Source organism: Leuciscus leuciscus (assembly GCF_965113295.1).
Source record: "Leuciscus leuciscus genome assembly, chromosome: 15".
NCBI classification, from domain to species: domain Eukaryota; kingdom Metazoa; phylum Chordata; class Actinopteri; order Cypriniformes; family Leuciscidae; genus Leuciscus; species Leuciscus leuciscus.
Genome location: NC_138739.1, coordinates 31150494 through 31166282, shown reverse-complemented (window position 1 = coordinate 31166282; position 15789 = coordinate 31150494). Strand labels below are relative to the sequence as shown.

At 39.6% G+C, this 15789-nt stretch overlaps 1 protein-coding gene across 2 annotated transcripts in view; it reads left to right on the top strand.

The window, feature by feature from the left end:
- Positions 1–10377, top strand: part of LOC309476671 (complement factor H-like) — a 139557-nt gene extending 129180 nt beyond the window's left edge. For both annotated transcript variants that reach the window (XM_082139813.1, XM_082139814.1), the window contains one exon: positions 10098–10377. In XM_082139813.1, the coding sequence (XP_081995939.1) occupies positions 10098–10291 (194 nt within the window). In that variant the 3' untranslated portion in view covers positions 10292–10377. The remainder of the gene's footprint in view (positions 1–10097) is intronic.
- Positions 10378–15789: the final 5412 nt, after the last annotated feature.

The window sequence follows — 15789 nt, the reverse complement described above, 5'->3', positions numbered from 1 at the left end:
AGTAAGCAAATACAAAACAGACTTGACTGGAACATGAGCGGACTTGACCATGAGCAGACTTGACCGCAACAATCACCAACAGCAGGTTACACTGAATAAAGCTAGACAAAGGAACAATGAAACATGAGGGCTATTTATACAGAGACTAATGACGAAACGAGGAACACGTGTGAACAATTAGTACAGAGAACCAATGAGAAAACAGAACGTCTCGGTTATGTATGTAACCCTCGTTCCCTGAGTAGGGAACGGAGACGTTACGTCAGTGACGATGAATGGGGTTTCGCTTAGAAAGCCTCTCACCTTCGAGTATACAAAACGAGCCAATGGCAAGAAAATGCCATGGGTCTGCGGAATTTGCATAGCGTAAGTCCGCCCCACGTCGTGGGTATATAAGGAAGTACGCTGGCAACATGCAGATATGTTTCTTCGCTGAGGAGCCGAGACTGAACTCAGGCATTCCCAGCGGTACAGCGGAAGTGGCAGGGAGACATAACGGGAACGAGGGTTACATACGTAACCGAGACGTTCCCTTTCGTGGTCACTACGAGTTACATCAGTGACGACCAGTGTTGGTCAAGTTACTTGGAAAAAGTAATTAGTTACTGATTACTGATTACTTCTCCAAGAAAGTAATCCAGTTACTTTAGTGATTACTTATTTTCAAAAGTAATTAGTTACTCTACTAGTTACTTTAGTTACTTTTCAAAAACATGATGCACGAAATGAATACGCTATAAAGCAATAGACCTTTCAGCCTAATTCTATTATTTCTGCATATTCCATCATCTAAAATTGAATCAAATGAAACATTCTTTTTTAAAACTTGTTTTATTAGTGTCAGTATTTTAACTTTATGCACATTGCATCAATGACTCACTCATTAAGATGGTCGCCTGCCGCCTCCTACTGGTGGTTTATAAATATTATTTATATGCACAAATAATATTTCTTATTTGTATATTCAAAAACTATTTTAAATAATCTCATTACATTATTTAATGCAGTTTATTTGATTGGTAACAGCCCTTTAGCATCTTATTATTCTATTTAATTTATTGTTCAAATTTAAGAATTTTAAATGAAACACAAAGCAAACGATTAGGGAAAAATGCCCTCTATAAAGGTTAAAATATCATACATATGCCGATTTATATATGTTAAAGCTGACTGAACTGATGAGAATACTGATTCGGAATAAATTATATTTACAACACACACACACAAAAATCAAATTTTTTTCCTGTTCAAACAAATGTTTTTACTCAGACTAAGTGATTGACTGACCGAAGGACAAATAAAAAGGCTTAAATGTTGAGCCCTGGTAGCCTATATATTTTTTATTATTATTCATTTATTTACCCATAAACCTGTCTTTAGGAAGCCATAAGTTACAGTGGCAAGAATAACTTTGTGAAACCTTTGGGGGTGGTGGACAGGGTTTAAATTAAGACAGGAGTTTGCCTTAATCTAGTTGATCATGCATTTCTTTTCTTTTATTCCACAGCTGATGTGTGCAGTTTTTTTTTATTGCTTGCATTAAAATAATTTTCTCTTGTTTTGTTTTTTAATTGCAGTATTTTTCTTCTGCCATTCATGCTTATCAGCTCCATGCAATCTTAAGCTTTTCTTGGTTCAGCTGTACACAGTCTGAAAATGTTGTTTGGAGGTTTGATCAAATAAAAGAGCCATTCTAAGAGCTGTTGACTTTTCTACCTTGAGAAAGAACGTTAAACGAACAACTTAAAAAGGCATGACAAATCATGACATAAGACTGACATCACTCACAACGTACCAATGCATTATCCCTCATGAACAAATATAATGTCTGATGTTTGCATGCGTGCATACCAGTTTACCATTACGACATCGTTCATGAATAAACATGACGTCTGAACACGGACAAACGGTGCGTGTTGACGCGTCAAAATTCACGCGTTTCGTTTAAAGACTTTTGAACGCGATCGCTTGCCATAGTGTTTACCACTGACTTCGCGGCGCTCATGTCATTGTCACTCACGAGTCACGGCTCACGTCACGAGACAGTCTCGCAGTATAACGCAGTAACGCAGCCTGCTTACGGGGAAGTAACAGTAATCTAATTACTGTTTTTGCAATTGTAATCCCTTACTTTACTCGTTACTTGAAAAAAGTCATCGGATTACAGTAACGCGTTACTTCTAACGCGTTACTGCCCATCAGTGGTGACGACGAATGGGGTCCCCAGTCTAATCACGCCACCTCGGCTGTCTTCCAGTGCCCTGCGTAAGTCTGAGCTCCCTGTCGTGAGACTAGCACGGACGAAGGACTCCTACTTAACACAGGAATACCAAGGTACACTGGGAAGCATATCTCAGCGGAAATATGCAATTATGCCCAGCCCGAAGGGGGGGGACTTGGAATACACATATGACCCCGAGGGGCTGCATATGGAGAATCACTGGGGTATCCAGCTGCAGGTGGAATATTTCAACCCCAGGGGTGGCAAGGTGGCTTGCCGAGGGAAAGACGCATGCTCAGAGAGGCTTACAGTGGAAATACACATGTGAGGGTCGCCCAGAGGGGGAACCATGCACATGGAGGCACCTAGCCAAGCACGAAAGCTGCCAGTGGCAAAACTCTGGCGTTGACGTCGACAGTGCTGGAGGAACTCAGGGCCTGCGGGAGGCTCACCTGAGGAGAATATCGCATGTATCCCGTCCGTGGAGAGGAATGGCGAGCAAGCGAAGACACCTGAGCAGAATCTAGTCCCGGCTAGTTGAAGCGAGTACATGAGAAGAAACTGGCTCCACTGGCTCCACTGGCGAATGTGTTAGGTGTCGCCAGATGTCTGTTAGCGAGGCGCCATGCGCTAGAGCCCAAGAGGATGCCACACTCCGAGTGGAGTGGGCCGTCACACCAAGGGGGCATGGTCGACCCTGCTGCTGGTATGCCAAAGCAATGGTGTCCACTATCAAGTGAGACAACCTTTGCTTGGAGAGAGCCTTTCCCTTCAGCTTCCGACCATAACAGACAAAGAGCTGGTCTGAGGTCCAGAACACTGCGTTCTGTCAACGTAAGCACAGAGCAGTGCCAAGGCTGGGTCTGCCTCCTCCAAGGGCAGCGCTTGCAGGTTCACCACCTGTTTTCTCGAAAGGGTGTGGTGAGAACCTTGGGCACATATCCAGGCCGGGGTCTCAGGATCACGTGAGAGTTAGCCGGCCCAAATTCCAGGCACGCTTCGTCAACCGAAAATGCCTGCAGGTCCCCTACCCTCTTGATGGAAGCCAATGCAACCAGGAGCGCTGTCTTAATTGACAAGAACTTAAGCTCCACTGATTGCAGAGGCTCAAAGGGAGCACTCTGCAGGGCAGTTAGAACCACTGAGAGGTCCCAAGAGGGTACGAGAGGACGGCGAAGAGGATTCAGTCTCCTCGCTCCTCTCAGGAACCTGATGATCAGGTCGTGCTTTCCAACGGACTTACCTTCGACTGCGTCGTGATGTGCGGCAATGGCGGCAACATACACTTTGAGGGTGGAGGGAGACAGCCTTCGCTCCAACCCTTCTTGCAGGAAGGAAAGCACGACACTGATCGTGGGTTCTTGATGTTTAGAAGAACACCAGTTGACGAAGAGGTTCCACTTCAACACATAGGCATGTCTCGTGGACGACGCTCTACCGGAAGTGATGGTAGCCACCACCGCAGGTGGTAGGGTACACAAACCTACCTCGTCCAATCCAGGAGCCACACGTGGAGGTTCCAAAGATCGGGAGGAGGGTGCCATAGGGTGGCCCGTACCTGAGAAAGCAGGTCCTTCCTCAGAGGAATTGGCCAGGGAGGTGCTGTCGCGAGGAGTACTAGTTCGGGGAACCAGGTCCGGTTGTGCCAATATGGGGCAACCAAAATTACCTGCTCCTCGTCCTCCCTGATCTTGCGCAAGGTCTGCGCAAGAAGGCTCACTGGGGGAAACGCAACTTGCGTAGGCCCCGCGGCCAGCTGCATCCGTGCCGAGCGTGCCCTCGGTCAGGGAATAAAACAGGTCGCAGTGGGATGAGTCGTGGGAGGCAAACAGATCTACCTGTGCATCCCCAAACTGATCCCAAATCAGCTGAACCGACTGGGGATGGAGTCTCCATTCTCCAGGGAGAGGCCGAAGCCGAGACAGCTCGTCGGTCGCACGGTTCAGGTCTCCCGGGATATAAATGGCTCGAAGCGAACTCAGATGCTTCTGACTCCACGGTGGCCTGGTCTGACAGAACTCCCGAGTCAGCACTGCCTCGAAGGCGAAGGCGACACACAGCACTGCATGCCTGTGCCACGATAGTGACAGAGAACATACAGCCCATGATCGCCACGCGATCGAGTGCAGCGAAGGCGGAGGACGCCTGTGGGCCGCGATAAGTCACGGGGACTCTCGCGAGCCGGAGAGAATTCCCGCAATGAAAACATGACTCATCCACGAGAACTGCCGAGCGTGATTAAGCCCAACACGCGAAACAGCGCTCGTGACCGTTAGGCAGATGAATCACGCGCCCACATCCAGTAAATACACGGGCGTGAAAAAGACGTGCCGCGTGCAGCTCTTTTAGAGAGAGGAAAAAGCTCAGCAGAGTGCTGAAGCGCCCAGGGAGAAACACACGCACTGTCGGCAGATCACTGCACAGATCAGCAGCAGGCAATGCAATCTCGCTGGAACGCGCCGTCACACCAACACACTGAAGAGCCGCTCGTCTCGTAGAGTGAAGATGTTTCAGAATGGCTTGTAGGAGTGAAGAGAACTCTCGGCTCCGAAGCGAAAACATGTCTGCATGTTGCCAGCGTACTTCCTTATATACCCACGACGTGGGGCGGACTTACACTATGCAAATTCCGCAGACCCATGGCATTTTCTTGCCATTGGTTCGTTTTGTATACTCGAAGGTGAGAGGCTTTCTAAGCGAAACCCCATTCGTCGTCACTGACGTAACTCGTAGTGACCACGAAAGGGAAAAAAAAAAACAATGAGAATATGACACATACACATGGCACATATATGAGGATCAAGGGAAGCAAATGACATGGGACCAGGAAACAAGAGTATGAGTATTTCAAAATAAAATAAATAAAACTATAAACATGAAACAAAACCCAAAACCACATGATTTGGTGGCGTGGGTAAAGATGTTCACACAGCATCAATCGATGCAGCACGAGTTCCCTAGAAAGGGAACGCCTCGGATTCGGATTTACCTCTTATTGTGACATAGGCAAAAGACACACACATATATATATATATATACATACATACATACATACATACATACATACATATATATATATATATATATATCATCGCTATCGGGCGGAATCCTCGCATCTCCAAAACCATTATTTTTCAGGAAATTAAAAAAACGCATATTTTTTTTGTTATTAGACATTGTGGCGTTAAAGTTGGTATCATACCTTATATTGCTATCATATACTGTTGTGTACCAACATTAACACAACATTTCCCCCAAATCATGTTTAATCGGAGATACAAGATTTATGACTTGGGATCAGGGAGATATGAGGTTACTCTATCATTGATAAGAATGGAACGGACACAGACGTCGCTGCTGCCCGTAGTGTTCATCAAAGTCTGCGGTCGCATTGAGCCTTTTGACAAGAGAGCTAATCAAAGCTAATGATTGTTGTAACATACATCTTCCTAAACTCTATTTTAAATGGTTAAGAGCTATGAGTGATTCACTACCGAAATAAAACGATAAACTGACTAGGCTGTCTAATTGGCGGAAATTAATCTGCATGCAAACAAAGTCGGCGGTCGCGTTGAGCAAAATTTGGACATAGGAGGTTTCCGCCCGACAGCGAAGATATATAGGCTTCACAGGATGCTTGAGACTCATCAAACATCCTTTTCTTTGTTCTCTTTCTTTTGAAAATCTGATTTGTAGCAGTCTGTCGCAACCAGCCCCTTTGCTTCCATCTCATAAGTATCACATTTTTCCCTGACTTCACAGATGAAAGCAATCAATGAATTGTACAAAACTGAGACAGTGCACAGGTCTCAGTCAACCTGCTGAGGTGTTTTGCTTACTCCATTGACCCGGTTAAACACTTCGTCCCAAACAACAGATAAAATGGTGGTTTCCAGGTTATCCATAAATGTGCATATTGGGGGTTTTCGTGATCGTTATGGATACTCTACAAAGCTTCCTTGATTGCTCCAAATCCAACTCTGAGAGCTCTTGCATCAGATAAGATTTTCAGAGTAAGGGTCCGTCTTTCACACTTCACATGGTATGACATAGGTTTTTTCCAACGTTGAGCATGGGACATATTCTACAAGTGGATTCACGTCTTTAATTCTGTCCTGAAGTCCAGAATATCTGCCAGACATGTTATTAGTATTGTTATAACTTTGGTCTCGACAATCCATCAACTCAATGATATGTTCTTTTATGGCCTAAATGAGCTCGTTTGCCATGTTTTCTGCAGTATGGCTCTAGAGGTTCACCACTGTCCTGTTGGACATAGCGAATGATCAGAGCAAGTTGGTCAGTGTGATGTCTGGAGTAGAATCTACAATCAAGTAGAAATACTTTGCGCTTGTGATTTCACCCAAAATCATGTGTAAAAATGTGTCAGCCATGACACTAATAAACTTATCACACGTTGTAGAAGAAAGATAGTTTTCCAGAACCTCTGTGTCCATGCTTAGAAAGATGTTCGGACAACAGGGGGTCAAATTCGCTGATCAACTCAAGACATCCCAATTTCTCATGAGTCGAGCTGTTTGTTCTCACCACAAAAAGGCAATCCGCGGAAATTTTACCATGGCAATTATGCGCCTTATATATTACGCCAATATACAGTATTTTGTTATGCAAGAACATTATTTGCAAAACTGGAGTCTATTCGTGCATCAACAGTCACACGCGTTGAATGAACTAGCACTGCATTGATATGTTCCGCTGACCCTTCCTGTTCTGATAAACGACTCAATATATTCTTCCAGTCGTTGTATCTTGAAGTAAAGGCTGTTTCAGTAGTAGCAGTACACAGACCCATTTTATGGGGAATACACTAACCATTCCCTCAGAAGATCCTCTCCATTTGTCATCCGTCTGTAGAAGTGCTCCCTTGTTAAACTGATGAATTGTTCCGAACTGATGCAGAGAAGTCTCAGATATTTTGTTCAGGTTTGTTGAAGCAAAAGTAGTCTCGAGCACTTTCATTCACTGGCCATTCTGCTGGGTCAGAGCTTACCAAGATTTCACTGTGGTTAAACTTTCGGTGTGGCTGGTGATATATGGATTCAAGTCATTTTCTTTTTTTCCTTTTACAAGCTCCCGATGTCGCGGACATATTCGCATACGCATTAGCGGCTAAATTTGTGTAATGTGATGATCAGGATGTAGAATGAGGCGTAATAAATATTTTCTTGTACCGTGCATACCAAGTTATATATTTTACATTTTGTTATCATATACATCGATATATCATATACATGATCATTTCGATCTTCAAAGTACCAATTTATAGAGACCAAACATAGTGTAGGTGAGGTTACATTGACTGTTGGTTCGATCATAAAATACACAGTATCAAAAAAATATATATAATTAAAAGACACTACACAAGACAGTAAATCATTCACACAATGTTCTGGGATGCATGTTCATTTATATATATAAATGAATGCAGGAAATTCTTGCCTTAGTTGGGGAGATGGGACCATAGATACCAGAGTGAGTTTTAAAGATTATTTGTTAAATATAACAAATGATTGTGTCTGATTTGTCTTACAACGTATACTCCAACTTTAACTCAATACCGTATAACAAAAATGTAATTGTAATGCTAAACCACTACTTGGTAGTACACAATGAAAATCAGTAGTATAGTGAATCCAAAACACTGGGCCACATAAGGTATAAAAGCTTCTGTGTGGATAAATATGTGATCAAGTGTCTGCTTTCTCTAGAGGCAACGTGTTCTCTAAACACAACAGTGGAAGACTTAAAAATAGAGCGATTCCCTGATATTGAGGGTCCCGTCAAACATGGACACAAGTTAAGGTTTTCATGCAATGGACAATGGCTGAAATTAAAAGGACAGAGAGAAATCACCTGTCAGCCAAATGGAGAATGGAGCAGTCCTTTCCCCAAATGTGAAGGTAAGGCCACAGAATGTAAAAGCCTTGGACTGGACAAAGATAAATCAATGATAGATCTGTTGTTCACATGGAGGATGCTTGATTTATCAAATCTTTATGTTCTTTAGAGGTAATGTGTGTCGCAAACCTGACTATAAACATGAGATCAGACGGACACCCGGGGCCTGAGGTTTCAATCAGACCTGGACACACAATAACTCTTTCATGTGTTGGGAAGGGAACAAAATTACAAGGACAGAGTAAAATCTCCTGCTTGTCAACTGGAGAATGGAACAACCAATTTCCTAAATGTGTAGGAGGTAAGGTTCACAGCTTTACTAGTCGAGTTTTTTTAGGAGTGTTTGTAAGCATCACTATTGCTCATATTAAAGTGTAGGTTTGCCGATTTTCAGCCCACTTTGTATTGTTACATTGTCTGTAGTATATGTAAATGAACAATGTTTACTCTTCCTCTGTTTTATCTGGACAGAGAAATTCCATTTTATTCAACAGCAAAAGTTTGCTGGATGACAATAAAAACTCCAAGGCTTTTGTGAAAAGATCAGATTGTATTTCCGCATTTTTGTATTCCCGCCCACAAACAGTTGGATCGACAGAGGGTTATTAACAGAACAGTTATTATAAGAGTAGGTTTATCACTGAAATTTGTATGGTTGTCTACATTTTAAACAGCATTATGGTAAAAATGGAACACTATGGCAACAGCTTTCTCTACACGACAGTGTATTCCTTCAGGGAGTTGGACAGAACTGATGGAACAGCAGTTTCTTTTGGTTTTTCCCCTCCGTTTGTCCTTAAACACTGAGTTCATAGTCATCCCGTTTGAAAGGGAAGCTACAGACATGGAGGTTTTTCAGATTTTCTGTCACTGTGTTCTAAGAAGTTGCTATAAGAAGTATTTCCTACTAAAGCAAGGCTGTATTTGACTCTGATCAAGTCTATCCATTAGGAGCATACTGGTGGGAGTGGCCTTGGTTGGCAACATGCCCAGTGCATTATGGGTGTTGACTTTTACCTATACCTATTTGGCAAAAGGAAAGACAGTGGCCCCTCCTTTTTCTCTGTTTTCTCTAGTCAGGTAGCTCCAATTTCAACAACAAAAATGTGCCTTTCTACTACAAAGACAGCCACGTTTTATTGAAAGTCATTTTGCCAGCAGAGAATTATTCCTTTAAAGTTTGTGCTCGACTTTGGTATGTAATTCATCAGCAACCATCCAAAACATGGATAAATGCAACTTAAACTTTCTTCAGAATGTCTCATTTAGATCTAGTTTATATTATATTATATTATATTTTATATATTATATTATATTATATTATATTATATTATATTATATTATATTATATTATATTATATTATATTATATATTTATTATATTGAAAAATCCAACCCCGATCTCTTCAAAGCAGAAAGTAATTTTCTTCAAGCATTTGATTAAAATTAAATTACCTTATATTCTTACATTAATTTAATGTGCATTACATTAAAAACATGTTCTGTTGTTTAAGGCCATAAAAAAGGCATCTGGCTGATATTGAGATGTGTTAATGCCACATTTACTTGGTGATCTAAAAACAAACAAAAAAATGTCTTTGCCCTCAGGGAAATGTGAGCGACCACCACAAGTGGACTTTGCAGATACAACAGAAATGACAAAACCTGAATACAATTCAGGGGAGAAAGTTGAATACATCTGCTTTAATAAATACACACTGGTTCAGGATCACCCCTACTCCAAATACTTGACCTGTGAACAAGGCGACTGGAGAGGGAATATTAAGTGTTTAAGTAAGTATGAACACTAAACCATACATCAAAGACACGTTAGGCTTTTCTTACTGTATTTGTTTATTATTATTTGTAAGTTTGATGTAATCTTGAAGTTGTAGGTTGTGCTGATGAATCAATGAATGTATATTGTAACAGTGACAGTGAGATGTTGTTTGTTTCAGAGCCTTGTTCAGTGACGGTGGAGGAAATGGATAAAAGAGGTATAGAGCTGCGATGGCGTCCACGGGAAAAGATATTCTCACCACATGAGGACAGAATCATCTTTGCATGTCAGAGGGGCAAAGATTTAATAGGCAGTATCCCCCTAATACAATCCTGTAATGATGGAGTGATGAATTTGCCTGAGTGTGTGTGACAAGGAGAATAAAACATCACTGATGCATCAGCTGTACAACTGATAAAAAACAAATGGAGCAAATCAAAAATAAAACTTTTTTTCCCAATTCAGTTTGGTCTGTTTGGGATTTCTTGCAAGAAAGATACTAAATGTAGTATCATAGCATGCTTAAAATGTGCATGTGAATAATATTAGCCCTTTTAACTGTAAACTCGCGGTCGATCGGCCAAAAGCCGGCATCCGACCAGCGTGGAAGGTCTTTACGTGTTACTGTCTTTTCTCGAGGCAAAGTATTTGGATTAAATACAATACATTTGAATATGTATTCTCTCGTTATTTCATCTAACTCCATAAATGAAAAGGTTTTAATGATATCTGTGCATCTTTAAATGTGAGCGAATGTTAGACTATTCTTTTTAACTCTTTAATGAAAATAATGTCAAAGTCAGTTAGAATAATCAAATGTAACAATTTATTATGTCAGGTAAATGAATCATGCCAATTTCATAATCAATTCAAAGATAATCGATACAAAACATCAAATGCTCTGGAATAAAGAGAAGAGATGCGAACCCAACATTAAGAAATACATGAAGCTGAGAGTCACTCACGGGCTAATCTGAAATACAGAAAAGGCCCCGATCTTCTTGTTGCATTTCATTATATAGACAGAACCTCTTTCACATTGAAACATCTGCTAACAATGGGAATTTACATTCAGAGTTGACACCTTTTGGGGGTATTGAGACCATTTGTCTAGAGACCACCTTCCTTTGTGTGCCAGCTATCTCTAAACTCTTAAAAACCATATTACCTTTTGTTTTACTTATTTGGAAATGAGACATTTGTACCAGTCGCACTGAGACATTTCAAATGATAACAAACGTGTAATGCTCGATGATAATTATTCACATTAAACCATTTAGAGTCTTGGGTGAGTTTTTGATGATCTTCGCATAGGGGAGAAGGAGTGGGGGATGAGGGAATGAAATGTAGATTAGGATGACTCGGAGGAAATGTTAATTTCCAGAGAGGTCCTTTGTCCTCTCAGGGTCTCAAGTAGACTGCCTGGCATTTATCTAATTTCTCAAGTCTTATCTTACTAGGTTATTTCAGTCTTACATAACCTAGATTTTTGCTAGATACTGTTAAGTCAATGCATTTATTTTACTCATTAAACAACCCATATGAAACATTTTATAACATTTATAATGTGAATCAATCAGTTACTAATTTATATTTTCGATACTCAAACAAAACAGACCTGGGCACAGTATTTATACCATCCATGAAAAATTGTCACATTAAATGAAGACAGACTGCACTTCATTTGACAAGTCTAAGTAAATGAATCATTTTTACATTTTTTTTTTTTACAAATGTTATCGAGGGAATTAAATTGAACTTTATCTAATATTAACATACAAACAAGAAGAAGAAAAAACAGGGTCACCCAGGAACAAAAGTCCTGTTTGATGGGGCAGAAGGAAAGGGGGAAATTGCTTTCATCTACATTACACAGACTTCAAAGATTCATATTGCAACCGGTCTTAAGAGTGTTTATGAATTTGTCTTTTGGAAAACAGGTAATTAGTGTTTTTCGTCAATACTAGTTTGTGTTTAATACTAAATAAATCTTTGCACTGATTTGTGTTACGAGTCTTTAAATACCACATATTTGGCAGGCAATTCAATCAATACTATTTATTAACCTTGTAAAGAAGTAATCTGTCATGTTTTACAGCTTAAAATGAAATGTAAGATATTTCTCTTTCTTCAATTAATGATCATGGATGTCTCAACGAAAGGTAACACACTGAAACACAAATTAAACATTCATTACTATCTTGTAAACAAATAATAATGATATGCATGTCTGATTACAGTGATTGTTGCTTTTTCAATTAGAGCTCATGTACAATAAATTCCAAAATATTAAATATGAGTGTTATAATCATAGCATACATCCCAGGATAGTTCAAATATACAGTCCAGTATGTTTTTTTTTATTTATTTATTTTTTTTACCTCTGCTAATCAAACTGCTCTTTATACCAGTGTGGAATAGCTCATATGCATCCCACAACACACCATCATTGTTATGGTTGCTTGGTCCAAAATAGAATAAAACTAAAACTTCATTAGCTTCTTTTCTACAGAAGTAACATGTGAGGGCGAACAACTCATCAACGTTGACATAGTAGCTGGATATTCAGGTATTGCTCCACCTTATAAACCTGGACATATCTTAGTTTTGCGATGCACAGATGTGAAGATGTACGGCCAACGAACAATTGAATGCCTGTCAAGTGGAAAATGGGATCCAAAATGTGGAGGTGTGAAGATATTTAATTATTTATATTTAAATGTAGTCAATAACATTTGAATATGCTTATATAATAGTACAAAGGTAAGACCATTGGGGTTTTCTCTCAGTCCATGATTGCACTAGAGAGCGATTACTAATAAGGAACATGGTTCATTTACGAAACCTTTTGTAAACTAATCTTCTTACGCTACAAGTTAAATCTGATTTAGATATAATTCAGTCAATGGATAAATAATGTGAATAGACAAATGAATCCATATGGAGGAAACTAAAGTGACCACTATTTCTTCTTTCTCTAGATGTAATGTGTCTTCTAAAGGAATAACGGCGTTATAAATAATGGCGTTACTAACGGCGTTACTTTTTCCAGTAACGAGTAATCTAATTGATTACTCTTTAATAACGCCGTTACCGTTACTGCCAAAAAATGCGGCGCCTTACTATAATTGAAGCTGGGGTTTTTTTTCATCAGACCAACTAGATCTCTGACGCCGGTTTCACACTGCACGTGTAAGGCAGCGCAGAAGAAGTGCGTAGGCTATGGTGAGCGGGAGCAGAGTGTCGCGATTTCGGTTTCATATCGCATATCGTTACAGCCCTAATGATATATATATATATATTTATGTAACTTAAGCTAAACTTGCAGTATAAATTGTTTAAACTTGTTTTTGTCGTTCGGGCAAAAAGTTTGTTTTACAACTGCTGTGTATTTTGGTCATGATCAATGTCACTTTAATTCAGCGTGAGTGGCGCAGCAAAAATAGACTAGGCGCCGAAACGATCGTGCCACTGCTGCTTCTGCTATGCGCTGCCGCGCCGCCTCTGCGTGCGGTGTGAATGCTAATCTGTTAACACAAGTAAAAAATTACTTTAAGTAACGCAATAGTTACTTTCTGAAGTAACAGTTAGCCTACTTTTATAATTTGTAACTGAGTAACTAAGTTACTTTTTGGAAGAAGAAGTAACTTACTAATTACTAATTACTTTTAAAAAGTAACTTGCCCAACACTGCTTCTAAATACATTAGAGAACAACATAAAAATAGAGCGATTCCCAGATATTGAGGGTCAGTTCAAACCTGTACACAAGTTAAAATTTTCATGGACAAGGGCTGAAATTAAAAGGACAGAGAGAAATCACCTGTCAGCCAAATGGAGTATGGAGCAGCCCGTTTCCTAAATGTGACGGTAAAGACATAGAAAGTAAGAGCTTTTGATTGGATTTGTTTTGATGTGGAGGGACACTAAACTGACCAGAAAATTGTCATAGAGTCTGAAGTTGCAATCATGCCTGGACACACATTAAATCTTGCATGTGATGGACAAGGTCTAATTTTGAAAGGACAGAGAAATCACTTGCCTGTCAAATGGAGTAGTCCATTTCCGAAATGTGAAAGTAAGGCCACATAGGGTAAAAGCTTATAAATATAACTTGTGTAATATAAAAAGTGCTAATAACTTATTTTTATATTAGATGTGCTTCTCATATTAACATTAGAGACTTTAATAAAACGTTAACCCTTGTACCAACTTTTAACAATCAAGTCATAATAGGGTCATTTTTTCTTAAAAGCCTGTTCTATTTATCTCTGTGCATTAAATTGATAATGTATTCTGTTGTTTAACACCATAAAAATACATCTTGATAATATTGAGATTCATTAATGAAGCGTTGGCTGAGTGAATACTGTCTAAACATTTTTTTAAATCAAACAAAAATAAGATGTCGTCTTTGTTTTGCCTTCAGTGAGAACTGAATGTGGGCCACCACCACACCAGGAAAATGCAGATACAATAGAAATACCAAAAATGAATACAGTTATGGGGAGAAAGTGCTATAATAAATTCACAATGGAAGGATCCCCCTACTTGACCTGTGTGCAAGGCGAATGGAAAGGATATTTTTCGTGTTCAAGTAAGTATGGACATGCTACACAATTTTTACCAAAGATGTGTGAAGCTTTCAAACTTCTCACAGCATTACTTTTTGTACATTTGTTGTTTTATCTTAATCTTGTAGTTGAAGTAGGTTGTGCTGATGAATCAATGAATGTATATTGTAACAGTGACAGTGAGATGTTGTTTGTTTCAGAGCCTTGTTCAGTGACGCTGGAGGAAATGGATAAAAGAGGTATAGAGCTGCGATGGCGTGGACGGGAAAAGATATTCTCACCACATGAGGACATGATCTCCTTTTCATGTCAGACAGGCAAATACTTAAAAGACGAAACTACCTTAAGACAAATATGTAAAAATGGAGTGATGCCTCTGCCTCAGTGTGCATAACATCAACACTCCATTAACAACATGGTGTTCGAGACAAAGTTGGTTGATTTGCCAAAATAATAATAATAAAAAAATCCAAAAGCACTGATAAAAGAATTAACATTACATTACTTGTGTGTTAAAATCTGTTGAGTTAGATGATGTTTGGTACACCCTACACAAAGCTGTATGTCACTGCAACTTAATGTGGTAAATAAAACGTTTGCATAAACATTTTCCCTTTCGTCTTTAATTAGCCTATTATTTATTTCACCTTGTCTAATGTCTGTCCGTGTCATGTTTAGGATTCGGATGCCACTACTGGCGGAACTCGTGCATAAGATTTAATTGGAACGTAACTCAGCTGATTTATTATTTAACCCCCTTTTACTTATACATTTGTTTTATGCACCATTCTATATGCATATAAGGTGTTAGAGAAAATATATCAAATCCTATAGGTATATCTTTTGGAGAAAAATAAAATGACACAAATGAAAAAATATCAATAGTACAAACTTCACAGTCTGTGAACATACTTTGTAGCTACAAGTATGCAATTAAATCTCAAAATATACACAATCATGCATATATCATACACTACAGTTAAGCACAATCTGCTGACGTCCCAATCAAGTTGACTTTTGGGATATAGAGATTTTAAGTGTACATTGGAGTAGACTCGCTCCCTCAGTCAAAAGGGGATCAGAGGGGACGAGGGACATAAACTTACCCAACCCACTTGACAAAGTGGAACACACTTCAAAAAGGTGACAGGGATTCCCCCAATGGGAAGTATTTAGGGAAGTTCATGAGTGTTGTTGGAGAAGCAGGTTCCCTTGGATCTGTGTCACAATGGGAAAGGAAAAGGCTATCGCAACTTCAGTATATAAAAAAATAATATATATATTAAAAAAACCACAC